We start from the raw sequence: 14,987 nt of genomic DNA on the forward strand, positions 1-14,987 counted from the left end.
TAAAAGTTAAAAATTTATAGTACAGTGTGACATAGCCTTGCACAGAGTCTATTTTGACATCAATAGCAATGTCTGGGCAGTCAACCACAACAGAAACTAAGAAAAAAAAATCATAGTAAATATTCTTCACTGAAGTTTTATCAATTCAAATTTCCCTCCTCAAAACAAGAGTTGCGTGCCTGCACTGTTAGATCACAATGTCCTTTCCCCATCAGAGAAAGGTTTTTAAAGAGTCATTTATACTTCTGAAAACATCTACTCGCCATTCAATACAGGGATGAATTGAAGCAAAAAAAAAAAAAAAAAACCAGGAGAACATGTAAAATAAATATCTTTTAAAACACATCTGAAAAAATAAACTTGGAAACCAATGTGATATGTAAATATTTGCCATTTATAACAGCAGTTCTTTTGCCCAGAGCAAAACAAAGTAAGTCCCACTCATATTTCAGGTTTCTTGGGTTTTGTGCCATGGACATTGATCCTAAATGATGTGGATTAGCAGACCATGTTTCACTTCCCAAGTGCCTTAAAAGACAAGCTAAGGAGAAAGCAAGATACTATGGTAGGAGCTGCAGTGTTGTGTGTCAAGTGTTTAAAGCAAGAGATATAGGAAAGCAGAATGTCAAAGGAACTGCTAGACAGAAAAAGATCATGTAAAAAAAGGAGGAATTTAGAGAGGCAACTTTAATGAGCATGTATGTTTCCATGCCTTGGGCTGATAATTCCCTATAATCTCATTTACAAACATTCTAAATCTTAAAATTACTTTATTGAAATATTTTGAAGTGCAAAAACAACAGTTGCAGATTGAAGTTCCAGAACTGGTAGCAGTTACTTAATTCTTCAGTCTTCCAAACCCAAGAGCTTGGTGGTAAACACCATCACTGAACTACAGAGGAGGAGATATCAACTGGGTCATTTTCTCCCTCACTTTCTATGAACCCAGATACTTGTAGATGTTCAATAGTTGATACATACATTGGACATTCTCAGAATATATGTAAGAATGAGGAAACACAAGCCTCAGACTGTGCACATGACTAAATTTCTGTGAGACAAGCCGTGTCTTCTCCACATGCAAGTGTCACATGTAAAACTCTGCTGCTGAACAAGAGATGATTTCTAAAAGAACATTCTGAAGTGACTGAAATCTCTTGCCTGCTTACTTGGTCTACAAGGGAGGAATAAGGACTTGAGAGGTGCCACAGCACAGCACCTCCATAACAAACAGTTAGGTCCTCAGTTGCAGTAACAAACTTCTGGGTTCAAATACCATGATCCTGGAATATATCCTGGTTCAAATACTCTGACCCTGGAAATGAAAGTTACTGTATCTACTGAAATGAACAGCATTGCTGCCACTTTACTCACCCATTGTGTGTTACAAGGCACTGCCTCAGACCCAGCTTCCGGAAAATATCCACCACTATTTCCATTGGTGTGTGGTCTGTCACGGTGAAAGGGCTCATATCAAGTATGCTTCTGAGCTTCAGAGGTCGAGGGCTTTCTGCCGGAAGCGATGGGGTGTGCTGGGCAAAACAGACCCTGGAACTGCCAACAATCCCTTCCTGCTTCTTTCTAGCACTTTCTTCACGAAAAAGAGGGAAGCGGGGGGAAAGAGCAGAGGAGGAAGAATTTACATTCATGGAGTAAGATAATTTGGTGCAAACAGACAGATCAATCAACACTACCAGACTCTGATGTTATCCTGTAAATGCTGATATTCTGACAGATGCTATCTGGATCTGTTTCCATAGCCACTGCTTTATCCCTAAGAAGTGCTTGTGCAGAAATCACAAAAGCCATCTACCATACAGCTTTAGTCATTCTTTGGCTACTGCCTTTCCTACTCCAATATGACTTTTATTTACTATAAAGAGGTGGAAAGGCTTAAAAACTACCAGGCAGGAAGCACATAGATGGCTGCTGAAGAAACTGTGAAAGGGAAAGCCAATCTCAGTTGCCAGCTCCCCCGTCATGATTCCAATGGCTGTAACTATTGTCAGTTTGAAACCAAAGAACTAATTTCTGATCACTCTGAAAATCCTGTCTTCTTGTTATATGAATTTATTTAACTTTGTGTAACTGGATCTTCCTCATGTCTTTATCACCTTGGTGACATCAGCATCCCAACTCTAATAAGCCAGTCAAAATCCACAACTAAGCAAGTCACACTGTGCAATCTCAGCAGCTGAAATGAGTCTTACCAGTGAATGTGTATTATCAGAAGAATGTGCTGCTATTCCCCTGCTTACTCTTAAGTAAATGTAAAGTTAAAACAGTATCATGTCTATAATAATTTTCAAGTTTTGGACACTCCTATACATCCTACATGATGTCATACCATAGTATAAACAACATTAAGACCACAGGCAAAAGTTTTACTGAAGTAAACAGTGTTGTGTTCACAAAACACTTTTTAAAAAGTTACGGGAGATGTTTGTGTCTCTTTCTCACGTGTCCTTGTTAGAGATACTTGTCAATGTACAAATGTATGAATTATCAAAAAGAAGTAGAAGATGCAACTTCACTGATTTCATGCACCAAATGTTACTGTTTTGTAACACTGTCTTACCCAATACTGATTTTTTTCCTTTGGTTATGATAATATCCTCAAAAACCACAGAATTTTTCTTGCCAGTGCACAAAGCATTGTCACAAATATCACACAAGTTCCAAGACCCACCTGGAGAAAAAGGACCCAAATAGGGCCTGTGTGCTCATGTACCCAGGGCCAAATGCCCCATTACACAAACAAATCGAAAAATATAAAACTAAAATAATTAATATTTTACTTATCTCTCCACAATACATTCTTATTTATTAAAACAACTGTAAATAACATACCGTCAGAGAGAAGTACAATGTATGTTTAAAAATGCCTTGGATAGTAATTCTCACAAATCCTTCTGTTTTAAAATGAGAATTACTCAATTCCGAAGAAGAATGTTAGCGTAGCATGACTTGAAGAAAAGAAACACCAGTAAAAGCCTTAAACCAAACAAAAATACTGGACTAGATGATGTTTTGCCCTACTTCAGTATGACAACTCTTGTTTTTATGACAAAGAGAGAAGCATTTTTTTCACTTCAGAGCCTGCTACTGAGGATAATCACATAATTCAATAAATAAACAGCCAGCCTGTGCGAGGAACCTGAAATAAGTCTTGAAATACATAGAGTAAACTCTGGTTTAAGCTATAAAATCAATTTAACTTAGCATATATATATACTTGCACATATATATACTTGCAGAGAATTACCTATTGCAATAGTTAAATCTCTTCGTAGAGCAAAGCCCACTAGTCTCTGCGATTCTTTTGACATAATAACAGGAAAACCATTATAGCTGGTTTCGTTGATCAAGTTTTCTATGTCTTCGACTGTCATATTATCCTGTGTCAGAACTGCTAAAGGTGGATCACTTCTTCGAGGTCTCATAACATCAGCAGCCAGTGTTGTGTGAGTAAATTCTTCCTTTGCATCCAAGAAAGGATATCCATTCAGTCGGATGTGTGCCTCGTAAATGCCTTCCCTACCAAAGGCGTCTCCTACCCACTTACTGGTCATGACTGCAGCCATGAGGGGCACAATATATTCCAGCCCTCCTGTTAGCTCAAAGACAATAACTACCAGGGACACAGTCATCCTTGTCACACCACCTGCGAGAAAAATAGTAGATAAGAATGAATAACAAATAACAACGAATTTAGAGTTTCCTGACTTCCTGTTGAGAACTACAAATACAACTTTGCCACTGGAGGTCACCTAACAAACATTCTGTATAATAAAAAGAAAAGTAGACAAAAAAAAAGACCAAAGAAAGACAAAAAAACACACAACAACCAACAGCAACCAACCACAACCAACCACCACCATCACCACCACAACCACAACAACAAGAACAAACCCACAAACCACAAAACACCACAAAACTTTTAGAATTAAAAGTGAGCTTTAGGGAAAATTCTTAGAAAGACAATAAAGGGATTTAAAAAACATGTGCAGTTCATTCATGTAAGCTAAGAATACAACTATGTATTTCTCCTTACCACACCTAGGTTAAAAATAGTGAGAAACACCAGGAAAACTACTAAGATAATAATTTGGAAAAAAGAATGGAATTATTGCAGGGAAGTCACAGGTAGCAATTCAACAGCTGTACTGTCCAAAGGATTAGGAATCTAATGTTATTGCTGAATCATAAAAGCTTAAGAGAATTCTGAGCTGGCGAAAAGAAATCTCTGTCTTGTACAACGGGAGAAGACTGGAATTATATTTCTCTTTCGTTAGTACATTAGTATTCAAGATGTTTTTTTCTGCCAAAGTTTCTGATGCTGTATCTTCTCTCAATAAAAGAGTATGATCTTTCTTTCAATGCTTTCAAAAGGTATTCATGTTGATGTAGTAAAAGAGGAAGAAATCTCTCCAGAAAATAAATTCATACCACTAGTTTATTTGGTCACCCAAATGTACTTTTCCTTGAGGAAGAGGTCTACTTCTTTTTTTTGCAGAATATGTACTAATAATTTTTAATGTCTAAAGCAATGAAGTTATAAGCTAGGACATGACAAGACCTTCAAAAATCCTCTCCTAGTTCAGGTGCCCAACTTAAGCCTCTTTCCATGAAGCTGATTTTCAACAGTTTGTAAATCAGGCTTGTTAAAAATACCTCAAGGTGGACCCCTCAAATCATTAAGACACTTCTGAAAGTTTTGTTTGGATTATTAATTTCAAGAACAGTTTTTGCAGTTCATGTAGACGTGGCAGCTGATCACGTCACCTCCTTGTGATAACTTCAACAGTACTTGACTCTGCAAATCCTCTCCTTTATATATTTCAACAAACTGATTTTTCTGACTGATGTAGTAATGACACCTCTTGATAACAGAAAGAGAAAGTAAACACTCCTACTTGAATTCTTCTTTTTCTCATCCTATAGTTGATTTAAATTTCACATGTTATTCCTCAGACCATAAGAATCTGACAGTCTTGTGTAGAGATGTGAATTTATTATTCTGAAGAGAGAGAAGTCCACATAAACAGGTGTTCCAAAACTGCACATTTTTATCTCTTTTCATTTTTAATCGATATTTTGGCAATGTAAAAGAAATGAGATACGTATTTACTTTGTTATCTTTAGTTACCTAAGCATGCAGCAGCACCAACCATAGCATAAAGACCAGGTGTAATACAGTCAGCTCCAACTTCACACCACTCCTTGAAAATGAACCAGTCATGATGGTAGTAAGCCAGCTGCTCCACTGCAATTCCTACAATCCTTCCTGCTATTGCTCCGATTGCCATACTAGGGATGAACAGTCCAGATGGAACCTGCAACAGAAACAGAAGAACTGCTGTCACGCTGAAGGGAACACACCTGATGCACAGTTTTATATTTTTTTTCCTCCAAAAGAGATGCAAATGCTCAAATTGTCATGTTCAAAAGATGTAAATTGACATTGCAAGGTTAGGAAAACTTAACACAATGCTACGGATACCTCTGATCAACCCAGTTAGCTGGATCCCTTTTAGGAATGTGGTTGTATTTTACTGTATTTAAGAGCAAATCTATCACCAACACAGGACTACAAATTAGACTTGGTGCCAACAGCGCAATTCTTACCATATGTGTGTCCAATCTGAGCTGTGCTACTAATATCAAAAGGTCTTCCTATTTCCCAACTCCCTTATTACTTCATGTTCTTATGAGTCAACATTCGCTCACTAAATGACTGCCTTACCAAACTGCTTCCTAACACTGCTATACATTAGACAGCCAACTAAACAGGTGATTTTTAAAAGGGGCTTTGCTTATTATATTGCAGTTTCCCATACAAAGAATCTACATAGAATGATAAATACACTAAGAGAGAAAAAGGAAGGACAACTCCCATTGCAAAACGTAGATAACACATTACTTAAAAAAACCCCCACATTACTTAAAAAAGAAAAACAAAGATGATGTAGTTTTAGTTATTTAAACTCTTTTTCTGTTATTAACTAAAACCTGAAAAGGCCACACAGCCTTGCAATACCAACATGGCGTAACAGAATATTATTGCAAGTCTTGCTTTCATCAGCAGCTTCATAAAGAGTGAGGGTGCATCTGAGAAACTGCTGTTGTGTATCTTTTGTCCTCCTTAGGAAGCTCTTCTTTCCAAAAAAACACACTGGTGTCTAAATGTCTCATTAAACTGGAAATGCCCACTGCTTCTCCTTAACAGCAGCTGTTAGTATCAAAATATTTTCTACTGTGACTGAGGTACAGACCTGACTACAAATAAGTGGTAGAATTTTTACTTTTTGTCTAAATGCATCTAAACCCATCTTGTCAAAATAACTTCATTAAAGAACCACACTCCCGGTGTAACAGGACACATTAATTTTTTCCCACTGCACAGCTGTGAAATTTAAGTATTGGCAATTCCAAACCATAGATTTTGCCATGGAATCCAACAGCTGGTGCAGAACTGTATTTCAGAATCTATTTGCATTATTATTATATTGCCAGTCTTTATGGTAGGAGAGATGATTTCTAACAGACAAACCAAGGACACAGGAACATAGCAAACTTCGTGTTTGAAAGCCAGCAACAATTTTGGCAAAAAAAGTTCACTAATCCTTCATTCCCATCCCGAATTACCTAACATTTCAGTGTCGATAAGAAGCAACTATTCAATGCTATCATCCTAGCATATTATCCAAATTGTGCGTTTATACCACTACTGTTATTTCCCACAATTAATCATGCATCTAAACCCCTTTCTAACTCTTTTTTTTTTCTTTTTTTCCTGAGTAAAATTATTTCTTGGCAATCAGTTCAGTAGCATTGTGAAAAACTAACATTTTAGATACTAAAGCAATTAAATAATCTGCCTGAGATTATGGTCTGCTACAGCGGTATGCCATAGAAATTCAGTGTCCACATGGAAATTACATCCAAACTGTTTCTGGTCCTTTGTTAACATAACTTTTTAATGCATATAGCTCCTTCTCTTCTTTCCATGGTTACTAGTCTAACCATAATTATGATTTTACAGCGGCACTTGTTTGCATAAGCCTCTGAATCACAAGTCACAAAGTGAAGAGGAACTTTCCTTGAGAAGGAACAAGGAAAGAAAGTTATGCTGTACTTCATCTCAGCTTTCTTCTCCAGTGCATGCCAGCCTAACCCAAGTTATACTACAGAGGAAATTATTTGTTCTGTGGCACACATATCATAATGAGCAAGAAATCAGGATACGGGTGCAACTTTCCACTTTGGTAGCGCAGTTGCACACCAGTCAGGTTCTGAGGCAAAGCTGTAATCCCACCCCATCTGTTGACCATCAGCATTTAGGCACAGTAAAGAGTCTACTGATAATAAGCAGTACAGTTTATGCACAAAAACCTGAAAGAAAAACCAAAACAATTCAACCACACAGTGCCACATCAGCTTCCTGGTGGTCCTTGTCTGCAGCAGTAGGAGCAGCAGCAGGAGCAGCAGCAACCTGCACGTCCCACCAGCGGCAGCCAAGGGCCTTTGCTCATCTCCCAGGGAAACAGTTCCTGTGGTACTGCATGTGTCTGCACATGGCTACATTCCAGGAACACACCTGGAGAGCCCAGAGGATCCTTAATAATGATTTTAATTACAAAGTAATTACAAAAAAATCGCATTTTCTCCTTCTTTCATAAAGTATAAAATGGAAGTAAACGTAATATTGAATTGACATCCCCCCTCCTCCAGATACTGGTTGACATTCTAACCAGCTTTCTAACCATATGCTTTAAAGTTTCAGAGAAATGTGTACAAAAGAGTCCCATCAATGACAGCACCAGGACTCCTTGCTTATTTCCAAAGTGATAAAATATATTCTCACAACTTCACAAAAGTATTTCCACCAAATTGCAGATGCTGACATTAGAAAATGAACCAAATTCAAATGAGGTGTAAGCCCTACCCTTCTGTAATCAAAGTGTGATCCTGTGGCGACAATCCCATGAGAAAGAGTCAGATGCAAACAAACAAATGAATGGTAAATGTTGTGATGCTTAGAAGGGCAGAACCCTTGATACAAGTGAAATACAGTAAGTGAATATAATAGATTTGAGTGGTCATGTTATAGAATAATGTCTGAAATTCTTACCTATGGAAGACTAGCATTTAAAATATAAGGAATGGATTTCTCTTACCCATCAATATATGGAAAATAACTTCAAATAACAGACTGCAACATCTTCTAAAATATCAACAAGTGAGGAACACAATATGATATTGTTCTGTCAGTTACAGAACGACAGAATGGCTGAGGTTGGACATGACCACTCCAGACTGTGTAAAGCAACACCTCTGCTCAAGCAGGGTCAACTACAGCAGGTTACCCGGGATTGCATCCCGTCAGGTTTTGAGTATTTCCAAAGACGGAGAATTCAGAAGTTCTGTGGACAACCTACTCCAGTGTTCAGCCACCCTCACAGTAAAGAAGTGTTTTCTTATGTATACAGTCACATGGAACAGCCACGTAGACTGAAAAGTTAAAGCCAGTTCAAATGCAAATCCTGCTTAAGGAACTTTCTACAATATGTTTGTGTTAAGACATGTTTGATAATGATGTAGTTGCAAAAAACTATGAAGGGAGGCTGAAAAGACAGAAAATGATGAAGGCATGACAGTTCTATGCCATTCACAAAATGGTCACAGCTTGGAGATAAGCTGAAGAGAGCTCCAAAACGGATGTACAAAATAACCAGGAAAAAACAAAAATTACGCTGCTTGGTAATGGAGAAGAAATTCCCATTACACTCACATGAACAAAGCCTGCTTTCTAGTCTTGACATGCAATACTGGAAATTTCAGGAAAGAAGACATCATCTGTTCCTTTTGACAGTCTGCAGTAATTACATTTATGTGATAAATGAGAGAGGGGATTAAAAAAAACAAACCTACAAGGTGCTCAAGAAAAAGTGTCTTTTCTTCTTCCATGTAACACGACTAGGGAACCTGACTGGTTTTGTTTGAACTCAGCTGAACTCAGCTCCTGGAAATTTTGGAATCATCCTTATTGCTGAATCAGGCCCATGCAAACAGCCACCCACCCACACAGTTACTGTTTCCTATTAAATTTAGCACATGTTCCTATTCAGCTGAACAAAGGGCTAGTTTGAATTTAATTAAACTTAATATTGTTTTCTACAAAACTTGCTTGTTAACAACAGTAAAAAGACCTTTTTATAAAAGAACTCCACATTAAAAAAAAAAAATCTATAAACAAAGCTGCTAGCTTTGAGAGATGGGAAATGAGAAAGGCAATAATTACATCATCACAACAGATGATGCCACCACCGCATTCATGCTTACCTTGATACCAAAGGTGAAGACTGTCATGATTATTTTAAATATGAGTGCTAAACACAACTGCCATATAGCTGAATAGACTCCAGTGCCTGCTGGACGGTCAGGAATATCATCTACTATTTTGCTCGCATTCATATCATTTCTGTAGTCACAGAGGGAGGAGGATTCTAACGGCCCACAGTCTGTGAAGAGCTCTTTAATAAGCTCACTGGTGTTTAGCCTTGTATATGGATTAGGAAATGCAATGACAGCTGTTATTGCTGCGACAATAATAACCTCCAGGACAGGATACTTCCCAAATTTCGTAGATTTGCGGCGACGACACCATGCGATGTTTGCTCGGATGAAAAATGCTCCCCAGAGCCCACCGAATACTCCCAGAAGAATAAAAGGAAGCAGTTCAAAAAGGTACCAAGGAGTGTGATATTCCACATAAAAAAGAACTAGGCGGCTATTACCAAAAGGATTGATGGACCTTAAAACAAATGCAGCTACTAAAGCAGCAAAAAATGATCTCCATAAAGTTTTCAGGGGGAAATAGTAACTGACCTGCAAAAGGCAAAACATGAAAATTATTAGTGATTCAATTAAACATGCTGGGAAAACTGTTTTATGTGCGTTACAGTCCTTCTGCTCACATGATAGATGATAAAAAAAAGCACTTGTAGGGTATCAGTGTTATTCGTATCACTTGGAACACTGGCTCTCCAGCACATACTACATTTTTAAAAAGCTCTACAAGAAGTCATACTTAGATCAGTTTTAAAGTCAACATTAAAGCAGTATTGAAACCACTGCTGTTTTAAAACTGCTAGTAAATAATGCATGGCAATTAATGTTTAAAAGCTCCTCTGTTTATAAGTATCTTTCTCTAGCATTCATAAGAGCCAGATGATGTACTAGCTGCTCTCTTGAGTTTCCTGTTAATAGTTTCACCTCCCTTCAGCCAACATTTAAATGTTTCAGTCAGATGTGTTATTTTTATGAAGTATTGCTAAAAGGTAAAAAAAAAAAATAATCCTCAAACAGAACACGCCATTTCGTGCTTAAGCCCCACATAGCCTGATTTGAATTTCAATTTCAATAGAGTCTTCTTCTGAGGTTTTCTGGGGCAACAAAAGAATTCTTCTAAATCCCCTAATGATACAGCAAAATTATATACAAAAGAATATTTTGCTTCCTTTTTTCAACTCAGATGTTTAGATTTTCAGATTCTTTAAAAATGCTAATGATCTAAATAACATTCTTATGTATTTTGAAAACAACTAATGAAAACTGATTTAATATGAAACATTTATTGGAGAACAGAATTTGGTTGCCTTGGAGATCAGTTTTACAGTATATATGTCTTTTTAACGATTAACGTATTCAAGTGTGTTTAGTGTTTGAAACTTTAAGAGATGTTTAAAAACTTGCATCACAAAACTGTCAGATAGGTTTCTACAGCCTCTTGCAAAAGGAAAAAGAAAGCTCCCTGTTAGTTTTTGGGGTTTTATTTGTTTGGTTGTTCTTTGGGGTTCATTTTGTTTTTTTAGGATACATTCCTAGAGGGAAAAACTGTTATATCTCTATCTGTATGTAAACTGTAATTATTAACTGACTCAGCTCTTCTCCAGAAAAATATAACTGAGAATAAAGCAAAGCTGACATTCATCCAAAGAAAAGAAAAAAAAAAATCTGTGGCAGTCTGCTGATAACAGGACTCTTGACTTTCAAAATGTGGGTCCAAAAATAATTTCCTTCTTAGAAAAGACTCCACAGCTTAAAGGGGTCTAAGATTACTCATGATAAAAGAGATTCTTTTTAATATCTACCCTTCAGTGCCACCTCTTGACATACCTCCTCCAGACTGAAAAGGACTCCACCAATTGGTGCACCAAAGGCTACAGATACTCCTGCTGCTGAAGCAGCTGACAACACCTGAAAAAGAACAATGGTGAGGGCTTTATTTGCAACCTGTGATATGCTTTAAACATGAACAACAAAATCTCATTACAGTTATCAGTTTCTTCTACACTTCCATCAAGGACACACAGACTTGATAACAGAAAAGTTAAGTGTATCAGGATGCTCATAAGCTGTGGCCAGTGGTGGCAGCAATCACTGAACAGGTACTAGCCATGATGAAGCCAAGGACGCTGCTGAAAGCCTCCCCAGCAAAGCACCTGAAGGAGTCTGTGCTTCAGTACGAAACTGCTGGTATCTCATTTCCAAGGAACTATAGTAAGATTCTTCTGTGCTTGAGCAGCCAGTTCCACTGTGTCGTGAGTCAAGCAAGCAGGGCAGAAGACCGGCTTGGCTGGACTGGGAACAGCTCATGGAGGTCAAGAGGAAAAAGAAATTGTACGATTTCTGGAAGCAAGGTCAGGCTTCGCAGGAAGATCACACAGCTGTGGTTCATATATGCAAGGAGATGACAAAAAAGCCAAAGCTCAATTACAGTTGAAACTGGCCAGCGTTGTGCCAGATAACAAGAAAGGCTTTTCTAAGTATGTTAATAGCAAGAAGTAGTCTAGAAAAACACTGGACCTGTATTTGTTGAAGATGGTCATCTGACTAACAAGGATGAGGAAGAAGCAGAGGCATTCAATGCAGGTTTTGCCTCAGTCTCTAATAATACTGACAGACCTTGGGCTGCCCAGTCCTCTGAGTCAGAGGACCACAAGTGTGGGAACAGTGACTTTCCATTTGTGGACATTGAAACTGAAAGGGAGTAGCTGTTATCAGCTGAATGTTCACAAGCCCATGGGGCCTGATGGGACTCACCCCAGTAGTCTTCAAGCAAAAACCTGCAAAAGTTCTGAGGTGAACTGAGATTAAAGGAGAGATTAAGAGGAACTGATGCAACAGCTGGTCCTACAGCATCATGGATGAATTATGTTCAATATATGAGGATGATTAAAGTGTGTGCTAATTATAACAATATTGGACTAATTCCTTGCAAGAATACTGACCTCAGGTAGTAGCCCTTACATACCTATGGAAGAACACAGAGAGAAACTCAAAGAATTATTATATTATTCGGAGATGAGCAGCTGAACCACAGGAGTTAAATGACTTAAGAATACACAGCTTTGAAACAGGAAGTGAACCCAAATTTCCCATGCTCTGCAGTCTCCTAGAAGTACGGAAGTTGAGCCTTAGACCTGAAGCCCAGCTGGGATGATACCCTTTTTTATTTTACAATATGAAAATTTTATTGAATTAATAAGAATGTTAAAACTTGCTACTCTCTGACTGTAACTGTCTCCGTTAGCATAGCTCTCTCTACTGCGTTTACGTGACAAGGTTTTGATAGCGGGGAGGTGCATGGGTGGCTTCTGTGAGAAAACACCAGAGGCTGCCCCGTATCCATGAGAGCTGGTTCCAAACGGCTCCAAAACGGAGCCGCTGCTGCCCCAAGTTGAGCCAGTCAGTGATGCTGGTGGTGCCTCTGTGATAAGATACTTAAGAAATGGTAGAAACGCTGCATGGCGGCTGGGAAAGAGAGAAAAACATGAGAGAAACAGCCCTGCGGACACCAAGTTCAGTGAAGAAGGAGGGCAGGAGGTGCTTCAAGTGCCAGAGCAGATTCCCCTGCAGCCCGTGGTGCAGCCATGGTGAGGCCGGCTGTCCCCCTGCAGCCCATGGAGGTCCATGGTGGAGCAGAGATCCACCTGCAGCCCAGGGAAGACCCCAAGTTGGAGCAGGTGGATGTGCCCTAAAGGAAGCTGCAGCCTGTGGAAAATCCATGACAGAGCAGGCTCCTGGCAGAAGCCACGGTCTGTGGAAAGGGGCCCACACAGGAGCAGGTTTTCTGGCAGGAACTGCAGTCTGTTCCTGATGGACTGCACTCTGTGGAAATGGACCCAAGCTGAAGGAGCTGGTGAAAGACTTGTCTCCCATGGGAGGGACTCCTTGCTGGAGCGGGAGAAGAGCATGAGGAGGAAGAAGCAGCAGAGACATAATGTTACAAAGTGACTGCGGCCCCGTTCCGCATCCCTTTGTGCCCCTTTGGCATAGAAGAGTCAGGAATGAAGTTGAGCCTGCAAAGAAGGGGGAGTAGGGGCAAGGTGGTTTTAGTTTTGTTTTTATTTCTCACTATCCTACTCTGTTATTTATTGGCAATAAGTAATCTTCCTCAAGTCTAGTCTGTTTTGCTTGCGACAGCGATCGGTGAGTGATCTCCCTGTCCTTATCTTGACACAGGACTTTTTCATCTTACTTTCTCCTGGTATCTTACTGAGGAGGAGGGGTGAGAGAGCGGCTTGGTGGGCACCACAGCTAATCCACCACACTCACTAACAATTAACTGAAATAGAGCAGAAACCCTGTTGTCACCAATCCTTTTCCATGAATATTTTGTTCACGGATTCAAAAATTCCCTGCTGTCCTCACAACTGAAGACACTCATCATTACAAAAATGTAGAGCAAAGCCCAGAAAGCATTTAAGTAAAATCAAACAGTTTCTGAGGTGGGAGAAGTGCAAACTTACTTTGACATGGAAACAATTTACCTTGGAGAATTCTAGGGATAATTAATACATTGTTTTTAACACAATAAATAACTATTGATAATCGAAGCCTCAAGACTGACTGAGAGAACAAATATTGTCTTTTAAATGTATGGGTATCGAATACATTCTAGAAATGCTTTTACAAGAACTTACCTCTCTTTTTTTAGCTTCATTTGTGCTGTATTTTGGAAAGAGGTAGGAAAAAATATTCCCACAGCAGCAGGCAACATGTACCAAGGGACCCTCTTTTCCTAAACTCAAACCTGATGCGACAGCCAAGACTAAAGTAATTGTTTTTATCATCAAAGTCCACTTCCCCAGGTAACCTCTGATGATGAAACCACTCAAAATAGTTTTTATCTGGAAGAAAAAGAAACAATATCTGTTACTGTATTCTGCTTTCTTCAGAAAATAGTTCATGTTATCATTTTAGCTGCATAAGTTCAATACCAGACTTTTCAAATGACTAACTTTATCACACTGTAAATTGTTCAGATCGTTACACTGAGTCCATTTAGTTGCCAGAAGCTTTCACTTGGAACTTACTCTGAAACACTGGACAATAACATACAACAACATTATCAACTACATTTAGTAGAAAATTAATCTGCAGCAGGTTCTGAGACTGCATTGGTTTATGATGTAAATTATCAAGTGAAAGTCAGAAAACTCCCAAACATAAAATAAACCTGCAAAAACTATACTCAAGGTCATCTACTGTAGCAATATCACATTTGCACCAATTTCACACCTCTTGGTTTTCTCCTTATGTTTTACCATCTCTACATAAAACGTTAACATTAGATTCCTTGACATAAAGATGGAAAAGATCAGCTTTTTTCCACTAAAAAAGATGTGTCACTCACCTAAGGTATTACTTTGCCTACCAGCATCATATTAGCCCAGAAAATATGCTCATATATAGGAAATAATATAGTTATCACAGAAAAGGACAACATGTCTATAAATAGGATGTACACAAAACACTGGGCAGCTGTGTCTGGAAAATAAAGGTCAGCTAAATTTGGAAAGCAATTCAAGATGAAATCTCATCTGGAATAATGGCACAGAACTACTCCGGACTTGGAATTCAGAGGTACGATTTCTCCTTCAACTCCTACAACGCACATACATAAAGAAGTATTTACA

At 38.6% G+C, this 14,987-nt stretch overlaps 1 protein-coding gene across 7 annotated transcripts in view; it reads right to left on the reverse strand.

Annotated features, from left to right (window-relative positions):
• CLCN3 (chloride voltage-gated channel 3) overlaps positions 1-14,987 on the reverse strand; it is a 71,497-nt gene that overhangs the window by 5,630 nt on the left and 50,880 nt on the right. For all 7 annotated transcript variants that reach the window (XM_071807711.1, XM_065836574.2, XM_065836577.2 and 4 more), the window contains 6 exons: positions 13,992-14,198; positions 11,182-11,262; positions 9,346-9,891; positions 5,150-5,336; positions 3,266-3,664; positions 1,375-1,591 (listed from right to left, as the gene is read on the reverse strand). In XM_071807711.1, the coding sequence (XP_071663812.1) occupies positions 1,375-1,591; positions 3,266-3,664; positions 5,150-5,336; positions 9,346-9,891; positions 11,182-11,262; positions 13,992-14,198 (1,637 nt within the window). The remainder of the gene's footprint in view (positions 1-1,374; positions 1,592-3,265; positions 3,665-5,149; positions 5,337-9,345; positions 9,892-11,181; positions 11,263-13,991; positions 14,199-14,987) is intronic.

The sequence above is a fragment of the Patagioenas fasciata genome, chromosome 4 (assembly GCF_037038585.1).
Source record: "Patagioenas fasciata isolate bPatFas1 chromosome 4, bPatFas1.hap1, whole genome shotgun sequence".
In the NCBI taxonomy this organism is placed as follows: Eukaryota; Metazoa; Chordata; class Aves; order Columbiformes; family Columbidae; genus Patagioenas; species Patagioenas fasciata.